This window comes from Ostrea edulis, chromosome 4, assembly GCF_947568905.1.
Source record: "Ostrea edulis chromosome 4, xbOstEdul1.1, whole genome shotgun sequence".
Taxonomy (NCBI): Eukaryota; Metazoa; Mollusca; class Bivalvia; order Ostreida; family Ostreidae; genus Ostrea; species Ostrea edulis.
Window position 1 is genome coordinate 79,429,246 of NC_079167.1, and position 27,950 is coordinate 79,457,195.

Below are 27,950 nucleotides of genomic sequence, written 5' to 3' on the forward strand. Positions count from 1 at the left end.
GGCGGGAGGTTTAAAATTGTATTTATGGTAAATACGATGTAAGTCCTTAATGGAGTTATGTAGAATAAGGTTGGTATTTGATATGTATTAGTATCAGCAAGGTGTCTTGTGTATTCATCAATGTACCAGGAAGTATCATTGATACATAAACCTAAATTCTTATCTGCTATGTTTAAAAGAGTGTGGTTAGATTTAGCAATTCTATGAATTTTTTAGTGGATATGTTAGGTTTGTTTTGTAAATATCTGATATAGTCATGATATAAAGATTTGTGTAAAAAATCTAAAGTAAACATGAAACCACATTGTGATCTAACTGATGTTTGCAAAAGTTGTGTATTTTTTTCATTGGGATTATGTATTTCATTATTGACCATTGAAGTAAGTTGAGACATTCTGAAGTGTTTGATATTATTAGCACATTGGTGGTTAAAATATTTGTGTATTTGTTGATTTTTTTCTTTAGCCTGTTTGTATCTGTGAAAGTTATGTACTTTGGAGTGACACCAGCATAAATCTTTGTGTTGTCTAAGTAAATGTTTGTTGCAATAAGAACATAATTTACAATTTTTATACTTACAACGAGTATATCTATCATATGACTAAGTAAATGATTGCTCAGCTTTAATTGATTGGTAGTATGAAGAATTCCATTGTTTGTTGGCTAGATTATTATTATCTATAGCGACAGTGACATAACATTTGCTATTGGTATAATAATAGTTATTATAATTTTCAATAGCTTTTTTTGCATATTTCTGAATGTGATACATATTAAGTAATTGCTAACTCTATGAAATTGTAACTCACAGAACTCCGGGATTGTAAAGGTGATCAGTCACAGGGTTAGAAACTCACAGAACTCCGGGATTGTAAAGGTGATCAGTCACAGGGTTAGAAACTCACAGAACTCCGGGATTGTAAAGGTGATCAGTCACAGTCACAGGGTTAGAAACTCACAGAACTCCGGGATTGTAAAGGTGATCAGTCACAGGGTTAGAAACTCACAGAACTCCGGGATTGTAAAGGTGATCAGTCAAAGGGTTAGTCACTATTTGTTGTAGACCACTAGGTTTGTAAATCCAAAGACACTGAACGTTGTTGGTAATCCAGAATATTCTATAGTACGTAGAAGTATACAGATATGGAAATAATTTAAAATTGCAATAATCACTTCGGGTTAACAAAACACTATGAATATACTAGTGATTAAATTTCAATATGGTATCGTAATTTTTGATGATACACAGTATCCAAGTATAGTAGAATTTGTTTATATCCTACTATAGTTGGATTTGTTTATATCCGTCCAATTATGGCAAAGTTTTTTATGATGTTGAATAAATGGTTGGAATCCAGGTATGGTTCAACAGGTATCATTCACATATATAGGTAATGTTAATATGGAATAAACTTCTGACGATTCAAGTATGGAATCAATGGTTGTAGTATATGGTATTTTGATATATATATATATATATATATATATATATATATATATATATATATATATGGAACAAATGGCTGGATACCCAGATACAAAACAAAATTTTGTATGAAATTGAATAAATGGCTGGAACCCAGTTATGGTTTTTGATTCCAATATGGAGATGAGACAGGGGGTAGGTCCTAAATGATGTTCTTCATCTCTCATTTGATCAAATGATGCATCTGTTCTTAAATCTGCTTCTGTTTCTGGAAATGTCATTTTCCCTAACCAAATACCATTCTGATTACACCTATCACAACCATGATAGCCAGAATATTAGTTTACCTGTTTTATAAAAGCGCGAGCAGGTGTATCACAGACAATTGAGTGTAAAGTAACCTGAGAAAGTTTACCACAACAGTCAAAACCATCATGTAAATTGTGGTATTCCTCGACAAAATCTCTAAAGTATTCATGGATGTCAGTGGGATTTGAACTACCAGAATACAAAGCAATAATAAAGGGGTTTTGCTTTGGAATGTTTTGTACTAACCCAGTTATTGGCCACAATTGGTGGTTTGTGCTCTTAAAAAGAGGCAATCCATCAACATTGATTTGCAGACTACAAACAAAACCACCAGGTATAAATTCATTGCAATTTTTCATTTCAATTCTTATATCTGAAGCAATCCCAAAGTAAAGGTATTCACCGCCACATTTTTCAACAATTGTGTATTGTTTTTTTTTTGTTTGTTTTTTTTTTTCAAGGTACGTGGATCTTTGGGAAGACTTGGAATCAGAGGCTTTAAAATTTTTAATAACTTGGAAGTTAATGAGTCAGTTACATGATTTGCTATTGTCCAATCTTTTAATTTGTCCAATACATTACTGAGTTCATCATCTGAACTAGAATTGGTGTTGGTATCACTTAAAACTAAATTTACACTGTTTTCAAGCTCGAGCAAATTATTCCCGTCATCTGATTCATCAGAATCTACGAAATGTTCTACATGTTCAGTAGGTTGTCTGATTAATTCATCGTCACCATGATCATTCCCTCTGCATGGTTTAATTACTAAAATTTGCATTTTGTAAATTTGTATCTCTACAAGGAGACTTAGTACCTCTATCGTCTAATTCTTGCAAATGCATATCAACACCCCTCTTAACTAATCTTCTTACTGTCCAGTATGAAGGGACCGAACCACCCTCTGCTATGTTGAAGGGGGGGGGGGGGGAGGGGAGCTAAATAAAAATATTTAAATCATACCCTACTGTCCAAAAGCAAAAAGCAAGGCTACTAAATCAGATAATGAGTACTGAATTTGTGAATTTATCAACGAAAAGCAAATGAAATAGTAAAAATACATATGCAATGCTTCATCACCCATACAAATGTACCTACAAAGTAACAACCATTGATCAATCAAGTGATCTCCTATTAATAACACAGATCACATGACTAGGTCACGTGGCTAATATAAGTGCCTTCTGAGATGAAATACGCACTTTTTTTAATTGACTCAAATCTGTATAAATTTGTATCTGTATAAATACGTTGATTCGATCCAATACTGGCATGAAATCAAACAAACGAAACAAATAGTAAAACAATAATTTTGTCACATTATTCGGAGAATAGTAAATGTTTCAACTTTTATATGTACGCTATTAAAAAAATCATAAAGATTTCTAATCATATATAGATCTAGCAGTGATTTTTAGCTTTAGCAGTAGGTACGTGTTACACTAGCTTTTCAGTAAAACTTTTAAAAAATTAAATCAAACAAACAACTAAACAAATGTACTTACATTTCTAAGAACAATGGCTAAAATAATCCGTTCTCTTTCTTGTGTTCACTGCGACGTAGGCTACCATTCAAACGAAAGTTTTGTAAAGGTAGCAGGAGACAGTTTCGTATGAAACTTTCTTAAAAAATGGAGATACCCCCATAGAAGTGAGATTTGAGAGTAAAAATGTATAGAATAATTTTAAGATACATGTCAAGTGTAGCTGAGTGCTCGTTGAAAAAAATGATGTGCAACATGTAGGTGTCACCATGATGCCTATAGTATGTACATGGGTGTAAATACGAAACTAAGACACATGCAGTTGCTGAAGAGAAATTTATAATATATTTTCACCCCACGCCGTACTCCACTTATTTTAGTATGAATTAAATTGTTGCTTAATTAATAGTGAGTTATGGTATAAAGTTTCATTTGGATATTTAAAACATTATTTTAAATGGGTAATTGAGAAAAACCCTTAATCTAATTATTTTATTTACAAAACAGTATTCAGTCCATTTCATTTATGTTTAGATTTTAATTATCAATTACCCCCTCCCCGTATGAAATTTGCACAACACCTAGAAAGTTAGGGTAGCTGTCTTAATGGAAATGTTTTGATTAAGCCCCCCCCCTCATTTTTTCCCCATGATGTGAACATATGGAAGCAAAAATTAAAACATATGAAAATTAAATTTCAGAAGCTCCAATATAGTTTTGAATGGCAATAAACACCAAATGTTTACTAATACAGTAACTGCAAATTATTTGTGTGACCCCCCCCCCTCCCCCAATTAATTTAAGCATGCTTAGTGACCATTTATGTTTTACCAACGATTTTCGTTTCGATTAATTAATGTATACGATATAGCAATGCTGAGCCAACTTCTTAGTTTGCAAAACCAACACCGAGTGTACGACGGTCCTACCTGCAAACATCACGTACATGCCCTAGCTTTAATTAGCAATTAATATATGTTGTTGGGGATTTTTTTGTTAACATAACTTGGTTGGATCAACATTGGGCCGACATTACACACACAACACATAGTGGCTTTGTTTGATGCCAACATTTACTACAGTGGACCAACGTCGGGCCCACATCACACTCCCAACACTGACGGACTAACTTTCTTACCAACGTATCATTCGTTGGTCCAACGTAGGCCAACTTTGCACCCCCAACACTAAGCGTCCATTTTTCATGCCAACATATCATTCATTGGACCAACGTCGGGCCAATATTACATCCCCAAAAATGCATTGGTCACGTTTTATGCCAACATTTACTACAGTGTACCAACATTGGGCCAACGTTGTAAACCCAACGCCGACATTCTAGCTGTCATGCCAACATATCACTTGTTGGGCCAACGTTGGGCCAACATTCATTGTCCAACGCCAGCACTCGACCAACCATACAACCTGCAACCAACGTTGGCCCAATGTAGTCTTGCTATCTGGGGTATAATCGTTACCTAATAACTCTGAAGTCGTGTAGTAAATGGAAATGATGGATGAATCGTGGCGTCGGTGGCCGAGTGGTTAGACCGTCAGACTCTCGACCGAAAGGTCGTGGGTTCGAGTCCTGCCCGCGGCAGGGCTGACGTTGTGTCCTTGGGAAAGGCACTTTACATGAATTTCCTCACTCCACCCTAGTGTAAAAGGGGTACCTGGCTATAGACAGTGAAATATATTGTTAGAATGTTAGTGCTTTAGCGCTTGTAATGGCAGCTTGCACTGTATCCTTCCTAGGAGGCTGAGAAAGTTCTAGATTGATATGAGGTCTGCCGGGGTAATAAAGTACATTGATTATTGTAAAGTGCTTTGAGCAGCACACGCTGGATAAGGCGCTATATAAAATCAATCATTATTATTATTATTATGAATCTTCATTGTAACACATAATACCATGAAATAATAATGGAGGAAACTCGGATGTAAGGAAATGTTGATGATGTTTTGAGTGTTTTATATAGTACTGCTAATTGATTTATATAGAGGGGGTTTATGAACAATATGACCATGCTCTTCGTATTATCCAGGAGAGATACCATGGTGTGACCAGTCGACGGGGGATGCTTACTCCTTTTAGGCACCTGATCCCACCTTGTGTGTCCAGGGGTCCGTGTTTGCCCAACTATCTATTTTGTATTGCTTATAGGAGTGATGAGATTGATCACTGTTCGTTATCTTCATCTTTCATACAAAGGTACTGTTCACTAAATTGGGAAATATCATTCAATATGAAAATAAAAGCTTCTTCCAGTGACAGTGGATCTAAATTTCGGTCCCTGAAAACGTACTGCGAAGGTACTGACAAATCCTTGTGCCATATCCTTCATAATCCTTGAACTGAGTTTTATTGGCAATCATTACCATATTGTTCTCCATTGTCTCTGAACTGTATTCTGATGCTGTAGATGCTGAGTACTTTCTCAAGGTCAGCATACCACCATGTCCATTTATCTGGGGAATGAGTTCCAATAGGTGCTGCCCTTGTACACGTGTTAATGTCTCCATCTACTGCACGGCTGCATTGATACAGCTGACATATTCCAGTGTTTTGGCAGCCGGGTACCTCCTTAGCCTGTTCGGTCTCCTTATTCTGAGATAGGATTTCTGTAAAGCAAATGAAATCATCGATCACACTAATCAACAGCTGAGAGCTTGCATCGTCATTGATACTGTATACATGAAAGGAATAATCTACCTTCTTTATCAATACTTAAAACAATTGTAATTGAATGGATATCTCACGAGTTAAGCAATGTGAACAACGATTAGCTAAATCCTACAAAATATCAAAATATGTTATACGTTTCACAGAATTAAATCTACTAGGAAGCGAACGTGTTCTCAAACATAGCGTGATCTTTAGATTACTTTAAGAATATGTGATACCAGATCATGAAATTTACTGTTTACTCACGGTATCCAGATGATAAAATCAATCCCACTGCTACATGTATGAGAAAGACAAGTGTATGCATGTCGTGTTTATCGTTGTACACGACAACCAGGAAGTTTGAATATTAAATGTCTATTTAGATAACTTTACAGACTTCATGATATGGTTGATAGTTCACTTCTATGCATACCCATTACTGTCAAAGGTCAATGTATATAGTTGTGGTATTATGTAGGGTGCCAAATATCAATGTATGCATTTGTGTCATTCCTTCGGGTCAATGCGTGGTTCGTATCGTCTTTAAAAGTTGCCCGTCCGTCTCAAACGCTTATATAAGTAATAAATAACTATTCTAAAATCTTCGCTTGACTATGAAGTGTGACGGTACACGCTCCTTGATGAAATCCTGTGCCCTTCTGCCTTCAAAGGATTTAATTAAGTCAACGCCTCCCATCATTTATTTATCATGACTTTCTGTGTTATTACTTTGCACTAAATACGAGGGCTGTACGATATGCAATGTACATTGTCCCACAACGCGATAACGCTTTGCACGATTTCGTGGATGGTGATACTTTAACATACCACACCTACTGCAACACGGGGCATCCTTTTTTAAGAACATCTCCGAGGACCCCTGGCATTCACACTTGATGCCGAGCGTTTGCCATGGAACTACCACTATCTGTTTTAACGACTAAGGTCTGTCGCGGCTGGGATTCAAACACCAGGCCCCCCGCTTGCGGGACGAATGCTCTAACCTCTAGCCCACCGCTGCGGTTCGCAAGAAATATGAGTATATCAAGGAACTGAGTCAACAACAAAACAACTTTCTGAAGTCACATTAGATGAAATGTTTATCAAAATAAGATATTACTACTGGTAATACTAATTGAACGACGTAATTCTCTCGAAAATTCTTTGCTCATTCACTCAATACCCACACAACCAGGAAAATAACGATCTATGTATGTCGAAGTGTTTTAAATATAGGTAAAACAAATTGCTATAAACTACAAGTGCACCAAAGTGGCAGAAGATATTGGGAGCAAACAGAGATATTTACAAAATAATTAATATAGGACCAAACTTTGCATTAAAAGTATAAAAACCTACAACAATCATTTCTTGATGGATGTCTATAAATCCTGGTAAAAACTGCATATGTTTTGATCAAAACAATGCTAATGAAGAAATATGTAAAAGTGTAATATGGTATATTATGAATATACGAGTAGAAAATAAACGTGTTTTTTTTTTAAAAGCATGGTACGAAATTGACAGTTTTTGGTAAACTCGTTGATAAATTAGGATGGGTCATTTTTATCAGATAATCAATATACGAATATGTATGTTGCGGTGCATACAAACTTTTTAGTCGTGTTGCTCTGAATTATTTGAGCAAAAAGGACGAACCTATTATTGGGTTCGTGTTTGCCCAACTATCTGTTTTTATTGCTTATGGGAGTTATGATATTAATCGCTGTTTGTTATCTTCGCTTTTCATGCCATCATATATCTTACCACTTGCCTTTGCTACTAATGCTGGAAATAAAAAAATATAGAATATTTTGAATCATATTGGTGAAACACGAACATATCAAAGGAAAGGGAACGAAAAATTTTCAATTACAGACAAACAATGGGGAAAATGTTTTTAAATTTACAAATGATAGAAAAATACAGTGGTTACACTATAGAATGAACCAAAGAATATTAATTACAAATACGTTTTTGAAAAAACTTAAAATAATCAATCATGACATGTGCAGTTTCTGTGTTAAAGAAAAAGAAACACTAGAGCATATTTTATATGAGTGTGAAAAAGTGCAGAATTTTTTACGTATGATTTGTACATCGTTTTGTGAATCTTTTACATTGAAAATAGTCATAGATAAGAAAGCAGTTTTACTTGGTTGTTCAGAGAATGAATTGATTAATATCCTATATTTTTATTTGAAACATTATATATATTCTTCTCCATGTAAAAAAAAATCCACTATTTCTAGTAAGATTTAAGAATATCTAGATAAATGTATGTCGTGCAAGCTACTGACAAACAAGTTGATGGTACAGGGGTTTCAACAGTCTCGATTGAAGTCAGCATTTCGTAAATTCTATGGTTGTTATAACGATCTAGTTCGTCAATACAACCTATCATTGGGTCGAATGCTCTCTGGCGTGTTTCATACCGATTGTTAGGCCGTTCCTGGCACACTGATTTTGACTACGGATAACTCCGTTTACCTGATCAGGATATAGGGCTCACGGCGGGTGTGGCCGGTCGACAGGCGATAGTTACTCCTCCTAGACACATGATCCCACCTCTTGTGTGTCCATTGGTCCGTGTTCGCCCAACTATCTATTTTGTATTGCTTGTAGGAGTTATGAGATTAATCACTGTTCGTTATCTGCACCTTTCATTGAAAGACATATGGTACAGGGGTTTCAATAGTCTCGATTGAAGTCAGCTATTCGCAAATTCTATTGTCGTTATAACGCTCTAGTTCGTCAATACAACCTATCATTGGGTAAACTGCTGTCTCATGTGTTTCATACCGATTGTTAGGTCGTTCGTGGCACAATGATTATGGCTACGAATAACTCCGTTTACCTGAATAGAATATAGGGCTCTTAGCGGGATTGACCGGTCGACAGGGGATGCTAACTCCTCCTAGGCACCTGATCCCACCTCTGGTGTGCCCAGGGGTCCTTGTTTGCCAAACTTTCTATTTTGTAGTGCTTATAGGAGTGATGAGATTGATCACTGTTCGTTATCTTCACCTTGCAAAGCTCTTAGAAAGAACTGCAAAGAGGAAGTTGAGGACATTAATTACAAAAACTGAATGCATCATTTTATATCACATTGTCTGCTGTCTGACGTGTTTCATATTGATTGTTAGCCCGTTCTTGGCACACTGATTTTGACTAAGGATAACTTGGTTTACCTGATCAAGATATAGGGGCTCAGGGCGGGTGTGACCCGTCAACAGGGATGCTAATTCCTAGGCACTTGATCCCACTTCTAGTATATCCAGGGGTTCGTGTTTCCCCAGCTCTTTTTTCTATTGCGTATATGAGTTGAGATTGATCATTGTTCGTTATCTTCGCCTTTCATTAATGTATAAGAAGATTATAGAGATACATATATCGATTTGATATATCCCTGTGAGCTCGAAATAAAGGACACCACAGAGTCGTCCACTTCTGCTTCATACTTAGATATGTTATTGAAAATAGACATTAACGGCAAACTGACAACTCAACTGTAAGACAAACATGAAGATTTCAGCTTCTCCATCGTCAACTTCCTATATTTATATAGCAATATTCCATTATAACCTGCATATGGTGTTTATATATCTCAACTGATTTGATACACATCAGCACTTTCTGCGTATATTCAGTTTTTAAATCGAGGCAAGCTACTGCCAAACAAGTTGATGGTACAGGGGTTTCAACAGTCTCGATTGAAGTCAGCATTTCGCAAATTCTATGGTCGTTATAACGATTCAATTCGTCAATACAACCTATCATTGGGTCAAATGCTGTCTGACGTGTTTCATACTGATTGTTAGGCCGTTCCTGGCACACTGATTTTAACTACGGATAACTCTGTTTACCTGATCAGGATATAGGGCTCATGGCGGGTGTGACCGGTCGTCAGGGGATGATTACTCTTTCTAGGCACCTGATCCTACCTCTTGTGTGTCCATTGGTCCGTGTTTGCCCAACTATCTATTTTGTATTGCTTGTGGGAGTTATGAGATTGATCACTGTTCGTTATTTTCACCTTTCATGCTACAATACCAATGTAATTTTACATGAATACATATTTGTACTGATTTTGTGACCAAAATCTTAAGACTTTTAGATTGTGCACAGAGTGAACAAAACAACGTAGCCTATGTTGTCATTTCCCCCCTTATCTTTATGTTTTTGTTTAGCAGTTAGAATAATTTTACCTTCTATCCTCCCCCCCCCTCTCTCTCTCTCTCTCTCTCTCTCTCTCTCTCTCTCTCTCTCTCTTTATCTTCTTTATAAAAGTTTATCATAAGTGTGAAAGTGAGTGTTTGTGTAAATAGCATTGAGTTCCCATACCCGCTGCTTAGGTTGGAATGTAGGGGCAATTGTAAAAATCCTGACTAAAGGAATTGAATCAATGTATTGAATAAAAAAAAAAAATGAAATATTAGCACTGGTAATACTAAATGAACGAGGTAATTATTTCGAAAACTCTTTGCTCATTTACCCAATACCTAAACAACCAGGAAAATAACAATCTATGTATCTCGAAGTGTCTAAAATACAGTAAACAGTTGTAATGTCTAACGTGACATAAAAAATGGGAAGATAACGAACAGTAATTCCTATAAGGAATAAAAAATAAAAAGTTGGGAAAACGCAGACCCTTGGATATACCAGAGGTGGGATCAACGATCTGGGAGGAATAAGGACCCCTATCCACCGGTCACGCCCACCCTGAGCCATATATCTTGATCAGGTAAACACAATAATCCGTAATCAAAATCAGAGTACAAAAAATGGCCTAACCATTGATTTGAAACATGGCACCTGAAGATAACGAACAGTGATCAATCTCATAACTCCTGTAAGCAACACAAAATAGAGAGTTGGATAAGAAGTCAGAAGGATTTGACAGGTTGTATTGGCAAACTAAATCGTTATAATGACCATAGAATTTGTGAAATGCTGAAATCTGACAATGAAGCATTTTTTGGACTTGAAAACGTTACATGAAAAATATCGAGTAAAATGCAACAAAGAAACATAATCCTAACTGCCATCTAAAACAAAGTTTAAGGAATGTGACTGGTATAGATTAATGCTGTTTAATAAAAATCGGTTTTGGTTGATTACTGCCTAAACTCTTTTGGCAGAAACATTATGATGGGAATAATCATAAACTCTTAAATATAGTAATAGCCATTTCTAAAATATGTAGCTTAGATTTTCAGTGTAAAATAGGGTTTTCCTGAATTAATTATGCGTTTAACGTAAGGTGAAGATTAACGTTACACGCCTGTGTAGGTTCACGTACAATCCCAGTTTGTCAATCGTAAAAAAAAAATTAAATAGATTATCAGTTACAATTAAGTTTTTACTTTAGCAACAAAATTTGAGCTATTTATACAGCCATTGACTACAACTTGAATTGATATGTTGAAACAGAACAGTTTTGTTTTGAATGATCTAAAGATCTAAAACTTAATGATATGTATGCATTGTTTCAGATCTCTGAAAATAAGTGTAGATGGATCTTAATTCATAAATGCTTTTTTTTAAATCCTGTTTGTTAATGGTTTTCTTCCCTAGTAAGTTTTGAATTTTAGACCTATTGTTAAACTAGAATTAATTTAACAAAAAATGTTCAGTTCAATAAACCAACTCAGTCAGTCACGTGTACGTCTGTAGGCGGACGGAATGTTTGAATTTACCTCAAACACGAATAGGGAATTTATTTCTTAGGGGAAAAAATTTAGAGCCCATATACTGTTATAAGTGCTGTTATTAAAAGTAAGGAGACACCATTTGTATCTTTATAAAGTGATGAACTAGTACCATTGTAGTAATCTAGGCACAAGTTGTGGGTTTTCAGTATAGTACAGAATTATCAACGGCTGTGCAAAATGTAGTGGATTTTGAAAAATTCCTGTCTCAATGCCATTATAGCACTTTGTAAAATTAATATCCAATATTCCCCATGTAGTGCAGGTTCAGTTGTGTTCAAAGCATATTTCCCCCATCCCTTAGGTCTGTAGTATTATATATATTCAATCCATACCATCTTAGGCAGGATGTGTCATATCCGGGTTCAACATTTTAAGGATGACACATGTAGTGATAACGCTTTCCAAGAACAATTGTTTGCATGTTTTTTTTAAAAATAATCTACAAGCATTATCATATGGTGTACATTCGATATTTTGTTTGTTTAGAAGTTAGAGCGTGGACCTGGGACAAATCTTCACATCAAAATTCTCAAGGTGACATGATACACTGTTAACTGGAAATCCAGACGACTGTTAAGCAATTTGAGTGATCTCAGCCTGATTCACGTTTCTTTTCAAATCGGTTTACGCATTCGTAGTCAAGAGGTGTTACTAACCAGAATTTCATAACGACAGAGACTCTTGTTTGAGAAGGTTCGAAATATACCGGATACTTTTACATTTCCTTTATCTTCTACTCTGCAAAATCTAAATTCTACAGGTTTTGTGTCTCTCGAAAACCAACATAGATACAGTGTACCCTCTCTTTAGTTTGGTGTTTCATTTCATTATTATATATACTTGAGCAACATTTGAATAATATTTCTGTGATTTGTTTTTGGGTTATGCAAATCATCTCTATAATGTTTGGGATCTCCGTCTCCCCTTCAACAAACCAAAGACATTTTTCTTTTTTTTAAAATATAGATACACTTTCAAGTTAGTAAAGTATAAATATTATTGACCTGTAAGTTATTTAAAAGCAACGGTTAAATCACCTGACTTTGACTTGTTTCCATATTTGGTAATGATATCCACATTCAAGCGATGGCAAATAAAACTAGTCCATAACAAGAATGTTATCTATTTTTCTTTATTGATTTGCAAGTTGATCTACATATCAATGCACACCGCCTTACCACCTTGGTTTATTTTTCAGTAGTTGAAAAATTAGCTCGTTGAATGAATCTACATGTATTCATACGCGGACATACATCAATGAAAAGCTGGATCTAACTGAATTGAAACAAACTGTGTCTTCATCGTTGTAAAATCCGATGGACATCAATAGAAATTAAGGAGAAAACACACAGTGAATGTACATTTACCAGACATTAGTTTACTGCCGAAAATCCGGTGATAATATCGGGTCTCCTTAATTAAGGCGTCTCAATACTCAAATACCATTGGTACGAAAGTCTTCATTAAGCGTGTCATACTTCACCACATATCAATGTATATGTACATTTGATCTCAAACTCAGGGTGCATTGCACACTTTTTAACATATGTTTGTTTCACTCTACAAACAAGCTATCCTCATTCGACTTCATATGCGCAACTTGGCTTTTTTTTAAATATTGAAAATAGAGAACGACGGCAAAATAACAACTCATCTTTATGACAAACGGGATGATTTCAACTTCTCCATCGTCAACTTCCCACATTTATGTAGCAATATTCCATTATCACCTGCATATGGTGTGTGTATATATCTCAACTGATCCGATAGACAAGAGATTGTCCTTCGTATGATCAGTTCTAAAATCGAGACAGACGACTGACAAACAAGTTGATGGTACAGGGGTTTTAACAGTCTCATTTAAAGTCGGCATTTCGCAAATTCTATGGTCGTTATAACAATCCAAGTTACCAATACAACCTATCATTCGGTCAAATGCTGTACGACGTGTTTCATGAAAGGTGAAGATAATAGTGATCAATCTCATAAATCCGACAAGCAATACAAAATAGTGAGTTGGGCAAACACAGACCCCTGGACACACCAGAGGTGGGATTAGGTGCCTAGGATAAGTAAGCATCCCCTGCCGACCGGTCACAACCACCGGTGGCCCTAGATCTTGATTAGGTAAACCGAGGTATCCGTAGTCAAAATCAGTGTGCCAAGAACGGCCTAACAATCGGTATGAAACACGGCAGACAGCATTTGATCCATACGCAGAACAAGCTCTTGCGTATCATACTGATTGTTAGGCCTATCTTGGCACACTCATTTTGACTACGGATGATTCCGTATGCAAGAGACCAAGAGGTGTAACAAACAGCAGCTTAGATTTCACTCATTACCCTGATTGATCGTCTCTCTCTCTCTCTCTCTCTCTCTCTCTCTCTCTCTCTCCCCTCTCTTACACGCACATGCACACTTGGAACTAAACAAGACCAAATGTAAACAGTACTAAGGGTTGCAACAATGTACTTTAAGATCAAGACAAGACAAAATAGGTTTTTTATAACCTGCCGTTAAAAAATTATCCCAAAGGAAGTATTGGCTTTTTAAAAGTGTGTTTTCTCCGAGTATTACTATTTTTCCAAAAAGACCTTGATTTTAAGAAATGAAACATATAATCAATTTCAGAAATGAAACTTATAATTCTTTTCTTGATGCAGGTATCAAAGGAAAAATTGGACGGACAACTTGTTCATCAATGCGCTATAAGTTTCATTTTCTTATCATTTAAATATGTGCTTTTTAAATAGTAAAACAAGGAGTTTCTCTCATCAACAAGCTTTAATTAACTTTTATGAAATAGCGCGTAGGAATACATGAAAGTAAGAATGAAAAAAAAAATGGCTGACGGAGTGCGTTCAGGTCATGTAGAGTTACAGCGCGTAATTAAATGGATTAGACACTGAATTAAAGGTGCAATGGTTTTAAAAAGCTGAATTAGATGTAATGGAAGAGAGCAAGCGGTGATTGGATGTATCCTGCATTGTATTGGAGGAGACATTGAATACTTGTTGCGTCATGGGAACAGTGTGATTCAACTCAGCTCCATTTTAGTATCAAATCTTTATCGATTCCATATCTTCCTTGGTCTCATAATACAATGCGTTTTATGAACAAGGTGAAGGTCATAGGAGTAGTTTGAACTTGATGCTAGTTTGTTGCTTATTAGTCTTATCATATCTGAGAAATTCCCATGTCTCTATCAATATCTGTTCCAAAGTTATACCAGGGTTGATATTCATGTTCAGAGGTCAAGGTCACTGGGGTCCTTTGACTTTGATACTAGTTTCTATGCCTTGACATCTTCTTCTCATTTCCGAAGACCCCAGGACGTTTTTCAAGTTTTCAAGTTATATCGCTTCTTCTATTAAGAATTTATTAAAACAATGGAAAAGAAGAAATCTGACTTCAGTTGGCCGCATGACTATTATAAAATCTCTGGCAATCTCAAAAATTGTACATTTGTTCATTTCCTTACCAAATCCATGAAAAGATACTATTGACCAGTTAAACTGTCTATTTTTTGAATTGCTGTGGAAAAGTCCTGTTCATAAAGTAAAAATCTCTATAGTTACCCAGCAATATGAAAAGGGTGGTTTAAACATGATAAATATAGAAAATTTTTATGAACATATCTTGGGTTAAAAAATTGCTGGAGAGTTCAGCAAAATGGCAGTTTGTCATAGGCGAAGATATCAATATTAGCCAGGTCATTAAATATGGCCCAACATATGCATTAAAGAATATTGTCAAAATCAAAAAACTAAATTTGGCAAGATGTTTATAATTCTTCGAAAAAACTGGAGCATTGTTTTGAAAATGAATTGACACCAGAAAAAATGGGTAAAACTGTTCTCTGGTACAATGAAAAACTTAAAGTAGATAAAATAGTAATGTCTTTGAAGGAATGAAGTAAAAACAATATTTACTTAATAAATTCGTCACTGGATGAGGAAGGGAATATAATGACTTATGCTCAATTCAAAACAATATTTGATATTAAAACTAATTTTTTGGAGTAACACAAGCAGTAAAGAAAACGATGAAAAATTTTAATATTGATCATCTGATTAAAGAACAAGAATCAACTATTCCCTTACACATTTTACCTTTACTAAATGATAAAACCAACAATAGAAAAATTTACAAAATATTGAATTCTAGCAAAGAAAATCCAACTGGACAAAGAAAATGGGATAAACAATTTGAAATATCTAGTGAAAAATGGAGAGAAATTCATAAGGATGTTTTTATGAACACAAAAGATAGTAAATTATAATGGCTACAATATCGAGTAAATCATAGAATTTTAACTACAAACACTTTTTTGAAAATGATAGGGAAATCAAACAACGATTTATGTACTTTTTTGTTTAGAGGAGAGAGAATCATTGGAACACATTATGTATGATTGTGGAAAAGTCAGTATTATTTTCTAAAGAAATGTGCAATGTTGGTTTACTGAAACATTTTCATTCAATATTATAACTGATAAGAAAACTTTTATACTTGGATGTTCGAAGATTAAAATGGTAAACTTTGTAAATTACCATTTGAAACATTATATATACTTAACCAAATGTACAGGAGATTGTTTGTCATTTGGTAAATTTAAAGCCACTTGGACTAATGTATACAGAGTGGAAAACAAATTGCAAGTAAATATAATTGTACAGATCAGTTTGAAAAGAAATGGAAATCTTAGCTAAAGTATAACGTAAACTATGTTAAAACAAAAATATCCTAAAATGCTTCTTTTTTAGTATTATATACATTTGTTATATGTTTTCTTTTTCTTCGTAAGAGATGAAGTGAATGTATAATCAAACAATAGTGTGTTTAAAGCAGTATTTTATTAAATAACAACCTTGGTATTGCATCATATATCTGATTGTTAATTATTATAATATGATGTTTATGAACTCAGCCAGAGTACATTGTCATTTTTTCTACTTTCTTTACTTCTAGCCATCGTTTAGTATGCATGTCTGTCCGTGTGAATGTGTAAGCGAAATAGTTGGAATTCTTAAAACCCTGTACCCCCTGGTCAGGTTGGGTTGTAAGGGTTGTGTAAAAGCCTGACTATATACCTGAATAAATGTTGTTAAGACTGAAAAACAAGAAGTTATATCTCTTGAATTTCGGAACTAATTTTTCCACACATAGTGCTTTGTTGGACCCACCCCAAAAATATAACTTAACCCCATTTAATCTGATAACAAAAACATTTCTACACAACTAGATATACTGCCTTGTCACATCCTTTAGTTTTTAATACTTTCATCTATTGGTTACGGACAACGGCTGCGGACATTTGAAGACAGAAGAACAAAAAGCAGAAGAATAGTTAATAAGAAATAAGCAAATACAATAAGTGAAGTGTGGGTGTGTCAATATTACCAGTACATATATAATACTGGTCTCCAGTGAATTAAACAATTCTTCAACGTGTTTCCATTGTTATTAGGAGGAAGATTGGTTGGTGTCACAGTCTCTTTGACTGGTCCTCAGCAATTCGCATACACAGTGTCATTTTGGAGATGATCAGCAATGGCCTCGTAACAAAACTGATATTCTTCCTGAAATTAGAAAAACATGGAGTTCTCTGTACATTTGATGTGCAAAGGAAAAGAAATCGTATTTAAAAATTGAGTGGAAAATGAAAACATTTCAATCATACCAAAGAAGATATGAACTCTGGCCGTCGGTTTTGGAGTTGTCTTGTGATTGTAAATATGTCCACCTCTGTATCCATGGTAAGTTGTTCCAGAGCATTGAATACAACCAAGAATTGTCCACATCGATTGGCCCCATCACTAAGTAATATGCAATTTAATCTCATTACTCTGATGATATTAGAATTTATAAATTGAATTAATTTCCTATAGGACAAAATGACTATTTTTTTGGAATTTGTTTTTTATTAGAAGCGATATATAATTTCCACAAGTGTTATACCGGGTATATTTGTGTTAATTCTAGAACAAGAGAGTAGTTGGCTTAACCCTTGACCAAATTAGCCTTTCTTTAGTCCCCAGGTCTGGATCTTCAAATAATTCTTAAGATATTACATATGTTTGCAAAAAAAAAAAAGAGATCAAAATCAAACCTCGACAGAACTAGAATCCTTCCCTCAGGGTGGGTCTTTTCCTCCACCCTCGCTTCATTGACGAGATCAAGTAAAACTCTCCGGTTTGAGGAGTCGCTTTCTCCTTTCCATCTTCTACATTCCAGTACGCAAACACTCATACCACTAGCTCCCTACAATCATGTGTTTGAGACGAAACAAATCTTGGATTATAAATACCAAACAGTACTTCATGAAATGTAAAAACAAAATTCATCAGAAAACTTTGTAAGTGGACACCTTTTGGTGCAGAGTAATGCTAGTCTTGGTGACTGTGGTTGTTTGTGTACAATCTGTCATTTTAGTCGTGAATGCTCCAACCATTTTGCTTTCATTTTTAGCAGGAAGCCAAAGTGAAGACTGAAAAAGAAAACACAAACTTTGGGCATGGCTACAATAACGAAAGGATTCTACTTTGCAAAATGTGAAGCTCATGCCTATCGTAAACCGTCTTGAAGCATGTACGTAACTGCAATGACTGGTTGGTTTCTGAGGTTGCACAAGGCGTGTATGGTATTTTCGTCTAGACTGCTTGCATTTTGTAATTAAATATGTTTATGTCGGGTTGAAAGATCGGGATTTTAATCCAGAAATAAAGTACAATGAAACAGTATAACTTTATTACATGTACATTTACAAAGTTACACACAATACTTATGTTACCGAACGTAACCTCTGAGTGTGAGATTTAAACCGTTATTTTTAAAACAATTACGCTAAAAGGACATCCGGGGCAGTTTTGAAAGTTTACTGTGAGGTTTACAACCGAAATCAATACAAATGTATAAAACACAAACGAAGTACAATTTCAAAATTTTCATTAAAAACCATGATGATTATCTCTGTTGTAATTCTGAGAAACTCATCCAATCTATATAGAAAGGATAGTTTGTAAACCTAAAAATGTACTCCCTCATTCACACTACATAGAAAGGATATTTTGTAGACCTAAAAAAATGTATTCACTCATTCAAATTATAAATTACAGCCCAGTAGCTAAGTACTTCGTTACTAGCTTGAAAATACGGATGTATATTTAATTGCTGTTATAAAATTTAGAAATTCATTTCAAAATTTAGGATTATCTCCCTCATGTCTAGCTCTTATCCTTGGACGAATTTGGCTCCACTTTTTTGGCACGCTGTTTTTGGCTATATTTAGCTCTAAAACTTCATAGTTATTTCGGATTTCAAACATTTCGGTTGAGCATCACTGAAGAGACATTATTTGTCGAAATGTGCATCTGGTGCATCGAAATTGGTTCCGTATAAGTTTTACATAGACAGGATAGTTTGTAGACCTAGAAAATGTACTCACTCGATACTACGAACTCCACCAAGCCTTTCTATTTCATGCCTATCAGTAGACTGCTATATGAGCATTGTCATGATATCAATAAAAGTTTATTAAATCACATATCATAGAAGTTTCAACAGTTTAAATATCGAGATTCGTTAAATTAGTATGCATACAATGATACCACTTTCCCTTTTTTACTCTAATTTAGCGATTGGGGTCACTCTACCCAAAATGCCCTTACCTACGACATCACTGTACAACTTTCTGATAGACATTAATTTTTTCTACATAATTAATATTTATGTTAAATGATGTTGCTATTGAAACATCTTTGGTACAATTTACAAGGCCAATTTCTTTCTTGTTTGAATTCAGTAAATAGACTAATGAAAAAGTGAAAATAACGAAGAGTGACCAATGTAATAAATCCTATAAAGAATACAACATTTAAGAAGAGGACAAACACGTTCACCTGGACACACTGGTCAGAGGTGATATCGGATGCCAAGGAAGCATTTCTTTTTGACCAGTCACATCCGCCAATTTGATCAGGTAAACGGAGTAATCCGTAGTCAAAATCAGTATGTAAAGAACGACTCTAGACAACTTTCCACCTAATGACGGGTTGTGCACTATTTACAAATTAGATCATTATCATGACCATAGAATTTACAAAATGTTGACTTTAAATCAGACTGTTGAAACTCACTAACAGCAACATATCTGTCAGAAGATTGTCTCGATCTAAAAATTGTTCATAGGCAGAATACGTTCTCACATCTTGAATCTGTTGCGAGACAAATATCATATGCAGGTGAGATACATAAATATGGGAAGTTAACGATGAAGAAGCTGAAGTCATCCCATTTGTCATGAAGATTAAAATCAAATAATTATATAAATGTTCCATGATTTAAAAGTGCACATTAATTTTAATCTCTCAATATCAAATTTTTATGCTTATTTCCAACATCGTATAACTACAAATATTACACATGACGTCATTGTGACATCAGAATCATACGCAGTAACCTGATAAATGATTGGTAAATGAAAAGATACAAGACTGCTCATTATACAAATTTACAGGATTTGTTCTCGACCATACCGATTCGATTTCCACCAACGGGCTCAGGGATACAATTGTAGGTGCATAATAAGCCTTCACAAGTCTCAGGAAGTCCTCTGTGTAATCTGAGAGAGGATATTGAGCACTGATGAAATGGTCATTTCTTGTGAAAGACTGAAAATAAAAAAGGAAATGAAAGACAGCATGCAGAACGTATCCATCACGTACACTGTACGTATTTTTGTTTCTAATAGTTGCATTCAATGTAAATGATTTATACGTTTGTAGTAGTAAGTTATGGTTATTTAAAATAATCTTGTAGTTTTCATATTGAAATGCTGTATACCTATATATATAAGAATAAAAGTCATTAAGGATACATAAAAATCATAAACTGTTCCCGTAAGGAGATCCATGAAAATTAAGCGTATGAACGTTATCAATTGATAAGGTCTGTAAAATAAAGAAAAACAATGAGAAATTGTCTTGATCTATACAGAAATTAATATTTATCATGGAATCTTTGAAAAGGTTCAGCTCCTAGGAGTAGATTTTGTACTTTTGGTTGTTTTAGGTCTGACCATTTTCACCAACGAATGGGTTTACTCTACTTTGTGAGGACAGAAGTATATGAGAAACCCCTTGCTAGACAAAATGGCGGTCTGATAAACATATCGCCCTCATGTTCTATTCACAATTGTATATATTACACAGCCGACAAACCTGTAAACAAACTGCGTTGTAGTAGGTGTTCTTCCCTTTAGTGTTTGACAATGGACACATGTAACTTTCAACTGAAATGGTTTCTCTATATTAAAAGTGTGACACCATTAGTGAAATGTAAATATTCAACTGTGATGGGGATTAATCATTAATCGGTAATATTCTATCACTATTGCAAGATGGCTGAACTGCGTTTTGTAGCACCAAGGTATTCATGTATTATACAAACTGGTTTACCAGGCAGAACACTGGGTGTGTAATTGGCCGATACGTATTGCCGCCCTGTTTGGTAGTCTTCTTGTGTGTATTCTCGTCTTCTGGACAACAGGTCCTAGAAACAAGAACTGAAGATCATTCTCATGTCACATGTTACTGTACAAAATCTCACATATCATTCTAGAATATCCGACAAACTGTTCAAATCATTCAGGCTAAGATAGGCCAATGTTTCATTAGAGATTCATATGTAAAATCACCTGAAATTCAGCAGAAAGTGGTGATTTATTGGCTACTTCTCCGAGATTGATATAACAGGAATGATCCTGGAATTCTCGTAGAAATGTCCTGGTTGATACAGACCTTCCTTTTCCTCGGAATGATTCAAGTAATGCCAAGTAAGCAACTCTGTATTGATCCTTAAATATAAATTGTATTATAAACGGGTATTTAAAAAAAGCTGATTTTCTCTCTTTATATTATTTTTAATGATCTAACATTCTAAACTAACCCAATACATATATCTATATGAAAGGTGAAGACAACGAGCAGCGATCAATCTCATAACTCCCACAAGCAATACAAAATAGATAGGTGAGCAAACACGGACCCCCGGATACACCAGAAGTGAGACCAGGCGCGAAGTAGGAGCAAGCATCCCCTGGTGAACGGTCACACCCGCCGTGAGCCCATATCCTGTTTAGGCAAACGGAGACATCCGTAGTCAAAATAAGTGTGTCAAGAACGATCTAACTGTATGAAACGCGTCAGAAAGCACCTGACGCAATGACATGTTCCATTGATGAACTAGATCGTTATAAAGACCATAGAATTTGCGAAATGCTGACTTCAATCGAGACTGCTGAAACCCCTGTACCATCAACTTGTTTGTCAGTAGCTTGCCTCGATTTAAAAACTGACTATACGCAGAACAAGCTCTTGCATACCGAATCAGTTGAGAGATATAAACACCATATGCTGGTGATAATGGAATATTGCTACATAAATATGGGAAATTGACGACGAAGAAGCTGAAATCATCCCGTTTGTCATACAGTTGAGTTGTCAGTTTCCCGTTAATGTCTACTTTCAATAAAATATGTAAGTATGAGGCAGAAGTGGACGACTCTGTAGTATTCTTTTCATTTTGAACTCACAGGGATATATGGAATCAACATATGAATGAACGTTATTATTGTTGATAGTCAAAACGTCGTCAATATATCTAAATGTCGAACTGAAGGCCACAGGAAGATGTTTTTTCTTCTCGCGTAGAAGTTTTTGAATAAATTCTGCTTAATGTGAATATAGAAACATGTCACCTAACCAAGAAGCACAATTCGTTCCCATGGGAATATGATATGTAACATATCAAGGAATACAGGCATGATAAAGCACATCTACCAACAATTCTTTACAGAAAATTGAATGCTACTAACCAGATCTAGGACTTTGATTTCAAAGTTCCGTCTGAATGAGATTTGTTTGAAAACACCTGAACACCGATAAACGAGAACACATACGTAACAATTACCGTTTCAATTGAAATTTATTATCTATAACCTATCATTGGGCCAAATGCTGTCTGACGTGTTTCATATCAAATGTTAGACCGTTCTTAGCACACTGATTTTCACTACGGATAACTCCGTTTACCTGATCAAGATATCCCGTAAAACTATCCACTAGGAATTAAAGAGAGTAAAACACAAACTTACGTCGCCCTGGAGCATGTTAGCACGGCTGTTTCTCATCGTTTCTACAAACTGCCGGATATTAACTTTCCCGGTAATCTTCCCTCCCTTATTAAGCGCATCCAATGCTATGTACGTCCCTGTCCTACCAATCCCAGCGCTGTATTGTTAAATAGAGGTCATTAGTATAACCAATCCCAGCGCTGTATTGTTAAATAGAGGTCATTAGTATAACCAATCCCTGCGCTGTATTGTTAAATAGAGGTCATTAGAAGTCTTCAATATAATCAACGGTTGAAATAGGTCATCAATATAATCAACGGTTAAAATGTAATTCATCAATATAATCAACGGTTAAAATAGAAGTAGTTGATATTATCAATGGTTAACATTCTAGTATATTAGACATGGATCTCAATTAGTCATGTATAGTAAAATTATTTGATAAATAGGATTATTTTGGGGGAAAAGCCTTCAACAACAGTGACATCATCAGCATGGTAAATTATATTGAAGGTAATCAAAGTTCACTAAATCCTGTCTGGTGTGCGAAATGTTTAAAATCCAATTTCAGAATTTTGAATATATTTTGTGTCTAAGCTTGTACATTCCCAACATTTTCTCATTGCTGTCATGAAGTAATGTTATTTTCACACTGAAAATATCACTGTTATGACTTCAACAGTGTGAAAATATTCAGTGGATGAATTATACTATGTTGCTATTGAAAAATATGAAAGAATAAATAGTAATACGCGCCTGCAGTGGACAAGAGTGTACTTCCCTGGATGTTCGACAGAAGTTTTCAGAACGTGTCGATGGAATACCACGAGAGCCAGCGGTTCTGGGACACCGTGGTCTGGCCACTGCGTGTAGTGGAACATACACACGTCACGCTCAACTTTATCCTGAAATTAAACAGTTAATGATCACCTATATGGAGAGTTAGAAATATTGGATATATCTGTTGCAGAGAAATGGGACGAAAAGATGCGTACCAAAATATTATAATTCATATAAATTGAACAAATTGTATACTGATGTTTCATAATCAAAATACGACATTTAAAATTCTGGATTCTGGCACCTGCATTATATTCTTCGAATCTTAATTCATCACATAATGGCCTGCATATTTTATCATGAGTTAATCTCATTTTATTGCACTACAATTATGACGGGTAGGCATGATGTTAATATGTTTTCAAGGATTTGTCTTTAGTCATTACATGAAATGAAAGTTATATTCCATGCATCTTCTAAATTTCCAACATTACAACTGAAGCACGTAAATACAAAACGTTCTACATAAAACATTTTTGTTTGGAAGTTAGTAACGTATTTATATATGCATTTGCGATAAAGGTAGAAATTGTTAATTGTTACCTTTTAATGTTACAGTTAAGAGTGGGAAAGGTGGAAATGGGAACAATCTAAGCTTTACCAAATTAACTTTAGCAATGTAGTGCAATATATCTTCATCGTATGTTGTACAATCCAAAATCTTGAACTATCCAGACACAAAATTAGGCAACAAACTGTGAATTATACATTAGATATAAAGCATACTATGTACATCCCGGTATGCGGTGCAATTCACTAGATATCAGGATATCCCCAATTTCATTCCTGTCATGTTCAGACTCAATATATATAGATAGATAGTGTAAATTAAAATATGGTTTATCATTTTATTATAAGCACATAACCTTTCATCTATTTGTCTTCATAATCCACTTTTTGTCAATGATATAGGTGCACATTTTCTGCTTGACAATTTTAATCTTATAGTACAGATATTTCTGCTTCACATACTTTAATATAATTTTGGCCATAGCATGACCCATTTTCTCAGCTGACGTAGACTATTTAATGACGTAAATTTGCGAGACTCACGGCGCTGTTTTGCAAGCGAAAATGTCTGATGACGTAGTCAGCGTATACGTTTTCTTTCTGGTTTCGTATGCTGATGTTGCCTTTCTTTATCTTGTCACTGAAATTTGGCCAGTATTGGGCACATTTGTTCTGATAAAGATAGGGTCCAAGTAAGGTTATTATCATAATCCAATTTACTGCGAGTAAGATCACGACGTTACGCACATGTAGAGCCATGTGATCAGTTTATTATCACCTTATTGCATATGTACAAAATGCATCCCTTGTATGCAAGCTATTAATCATTGATTTTGAATCATAATATCAAGTCTCTTTCTAACCTTATTTCCCTCTTTGAGGTTCGTCAGACAAACAATTACACTAATGTCTTCTTGCCACACCATTTTCCAGAAATCAACAGTTGTCTTAGATTTTGGTCCTGATAAATATAAACAGGCATATTGTAACACACCCAGGATTCAGATTTAACAAATCATCAAAACATGACATGTCCAGTCTTCTTTTTCAATTTTACAAATTCACAAAATATGTTGGGATAATAACGCACACTTGAAAATCAATATATGAAGATATACATTGTATATTTACCTTGCGTTGCAATATACGATTTCTTTCCTTGCACATCCTGTGACCATGACGAAATTGAAGATTAATATCAGGAATAACTTTACTCATTAATTTTTCAACAATGTCAAGCTGTTTTATATGTGTACTTGTGGATAGGGGCGGATCCAGGAATTGCAGTTACGGGGACGCCACTTTATGAGACAGTGGGTCCAGGACGAAACCCTGGGGGGGGGGGGGGTCCAGAGGGCGAAGCCCCCGGAAGCTCCTGGATTTTGCAGAGTTTATGTGGCTTGAAATATGTCTCCTATTTAGTCATTTGTACTATTTTGTATCATTTTAATAAGGTGAAATTAATAAAATGACCCATATTTTAAGGTTTTTAAAAAAAAAAAAAAAAAAATTAAGTTCTCCCAATAAAGTAATTCAGGAAATCAAAAGATTTTGTCATTTATTTCTCCGGGAGTGGAAGAAATTATTACTTTTTTATCGTTTAGTACATTTTCCGAAACAAGATACCGCAATTTACATTAAATTTGAAAATTTTAAGGGGGGGAGGCGCCGGCTGCGCCCCCTCTAAATCCGCCACTGGTGGAGAATATGCATGCCATTTCATTAGCACTAACCGCTATAGGAATGGATTCAAATCACTGACCTCAATATAATTCGCGTTAATGTAGTCTGACTCTTTTGGCGATGTTTCCAGAACAACACGTGAATGGTCATCTACTCAAAACAAAGTATACAGTATTTATTTATCACAACACTTATTACTAGTTGAAAGAACGTCAAATTTAAACACTTACACGGGAATATCGTGGTGTATCGATTTTTGGCAACATTTTCCTGTTTCTTTCCTTCATTACATGAGTGTAGTTCTCCTCTAGGAATTGTCTACACACACACCAGTGGATGAAACGACAAAATTGTGTTCGTAGAGAAATAATGTTAATGCAATAAAAGTACATATGCAACACTAACAGAATACATTTAATATCTTATTTCTGTACAGAATTGTGAAAACTGATTCTTAATTTTTATTATAAGCCTTCGTCAGATATTTTGAAAGACTTGATTCCACACTTACAAACCCAAGACAGGAGTTATATTTTCAAAACAAACAAATTCACCACCTCAAAATAAATAACTCTAAAATGTTTACTACACCACATTCAGATATCAAGAAATTATAGACAACCAAGCGCAATATTCACTTAATTTCAATTGAACCATTCATATACACGGTTTACCCGTTACATAATTTTATGAATTAACAGACACTTACCATGTATTCTTCTTTAAACTTGGCATTCTGATTTTCAGACAAAACAACTATTGCTTTATCAAAATCCGCGACGGATATGTCTATTTTAGTATTCGTCGTTAGCATTCCCCCCTCAGTTTTTAATTCTAAGCCTGGGTTTCCGATTTCACTCATTTCCATCTCTTCATGTCTTTTATCACCTGTAAAATATCATAACAATTGAATTACGACACGTGATGGTGATATAAGTCAACAGAAAAATTATTCAACAAGATTTAATTTTGCCTGTACTCAAAGTTTCTTCTCAAAATCATGGATTTACAAAACACAAAGATTTACAACATAATTACGTTAATATTGATTATTTGTCTCTGATTGATTGATTGATGTTCTCCGCCACACTCAAATTTTTTTTCAGTTATCTGGTGGAACCCAGTTCTAACTTAATATCATTAACATGTAGGTATCTTTTACAGCAGCAGAATTACCTATTGGTAACGTTTCTGTGACAGACGAAAATGTTACCGTCTCCGTATCTTCATGCTTTCTCTCCTTCTTTCTTCTCCATCTACATAAATACAAGATACAGTTTTGAATGTACGTTTTGTTTATATCTAAGTCTTAGTGTCTTAACAAATTCATTTTAACCTATCCATTAAGATGGAGTCATTCGACTACATGCTTAATGTTTACAAAGGAAAATAGTTAAAACGAACATTATGTAATTTGTTAACATCCGTCAATAGATGAAGTACTAATACCGTATAAACAGTATCCCTGTGATGAGTACAGCAATAAGACCCACTGCACCCACAGCCCCTCCCACGGCTCCTGTTACTGCACCAGAGTCTGTCGTATCGGACTGTGCTGCAGAACCCCCTGACCGCGAAGATTCTGATAATGAAAATATTCTCTCAAATGTATGATAACGGAGAAGAATTAACATAGAATGTTTTTTTTTTTTTTTTTTTTTTGATTGCCTATCTGTTTAGGACAAGAGAAACCTTTGAAAAAGCACCATTTTCTTTCATATGTCGATTCGATATGCAGTTAACTTGAAATAAAAGATACCACAGAGAATCTTCCATATTTGCTTCGTACTTGAATATTTCATTGAATATAAATGTAAATGGCAAACCAACAAATTCACCACCTCAAAATAAATAACGGGAGAACAAATACAGTAGAACACTTTGGTTGCATCGCCTATCTGTAGTTCATGAGAAAACTTGGGAAAATGTATATATCTCAAAAAAGTATTTACATTAAGAACAATATATGCCATAGTTTTTTTTATAAAGTTATCGTATGATTAAAAACATGTGTTTTATGTTATAAATTATGCAAATCATACAATTTGACTCCATTCGATTAAAAAGCAATCAAGGTAATTTCCTATTTAATCATGTATTCTCTGAGTTGGATGGTGAACGCCCCATTTTGAAATATTCATAATCACGTGCCGTTGCACGAGGAATTTCTAAAGTC

The 27,950-nt window shown here is 34.9% G+C and overlaps 2 protein-coding genes and 1 pseudogene across 2 annotated transcripts in view; 1 reads left to right on the forward strand and 2 right to left on the reverse strand.

Moving 5' to 3' along the window:
- The window catches only part of LOC130053861 (uncharacterized), a 29,054-nt pseudogene extending 22,730 nt beyond the window's left edge, over window positions 1-6,324 (reverse strand).
- LOC125669341 (uncharacterized) overlaps window positions 1-27,950 on the forward strand; it is a 170,315-nt gene that overhangs the window by 2,094 nt on the left and 140,271 nt on the right. The window lies entirely within an intron of this gene.
- The window catches only part of LOC125682712 (receptor-type tyrosine-protein phosphatase epsilon-like), an 83,090-nt gene continuing 71,588 nt past the window's right edge, over window positions 16,449-27,950 (reverse strand). Inside the window, exons 11-28 of the mRNA XM_056163850.1 lie at window positions 27,224-27,356; window positions 26,951-27,030; window positions 26,484-26,662; window positions 26,005-26,092; window positions 25,854-25,924; window positions 25,223-25,259; window positions 24,955-25,052; window positions 24,635-24,763; window positions 23,498-23,646; window positions 22,763-22,898; window positions 21,305-21,463; window positions 21,066-21,159; window positions 20,829-20,899; window positions 20,145-20,279; window positions 17,978-18,097; window positions 17,720-17,871; window positions 17,291-17,426; window positions 16,449-17,189 (exon numbers count right to left, since the gene is read on the reverse strand). Coding sequence (XP_056019825.1) covers window positions 17,118-17,189; window positions 17,291-17,426; window positions 17,720-17,871; window positions 17,978-18,097; window positions 20,145-20,279; window positions 20,829-20,899; window positions 21,066-21,159; window positions 21,305-21,463; window positions 22,763-22,898; window positions 23,498-23,646; window positions 24,635-24,763; window positions 24,955-25,052; window positions 25,223-25,259; window positions 25,854-25,924; window positions 26,005-26,092; window positions 26,484-26,662; window positions 26,951-27,030; window positions 27,224-27,356 — 2,039 coding nt within the window. The 3' untranslated portion in view covers window positions 16,449-17,117. The remainder of the gene's footprint in view (window positions 17,190-17,290; window positions 17,427-17,719; window positions 17,872-17,977; window positions 18,098-20,144; window positions 20,280-20,828; window positions 20,900-21,065; window positions 21,160-21,304; window positions 21,464-22,762; window positions 22,899-23,497; window positions 23,647-24,634; window positions 24,764-24,954; window positions 25,053-25,222; window positions 25,260-25,853; window positions 25,925-26,004; window positions 26,093-26,483; window positions 26,663-26,950; window positions 27,031-27,223; window positions 27,357-27,950) is intronic.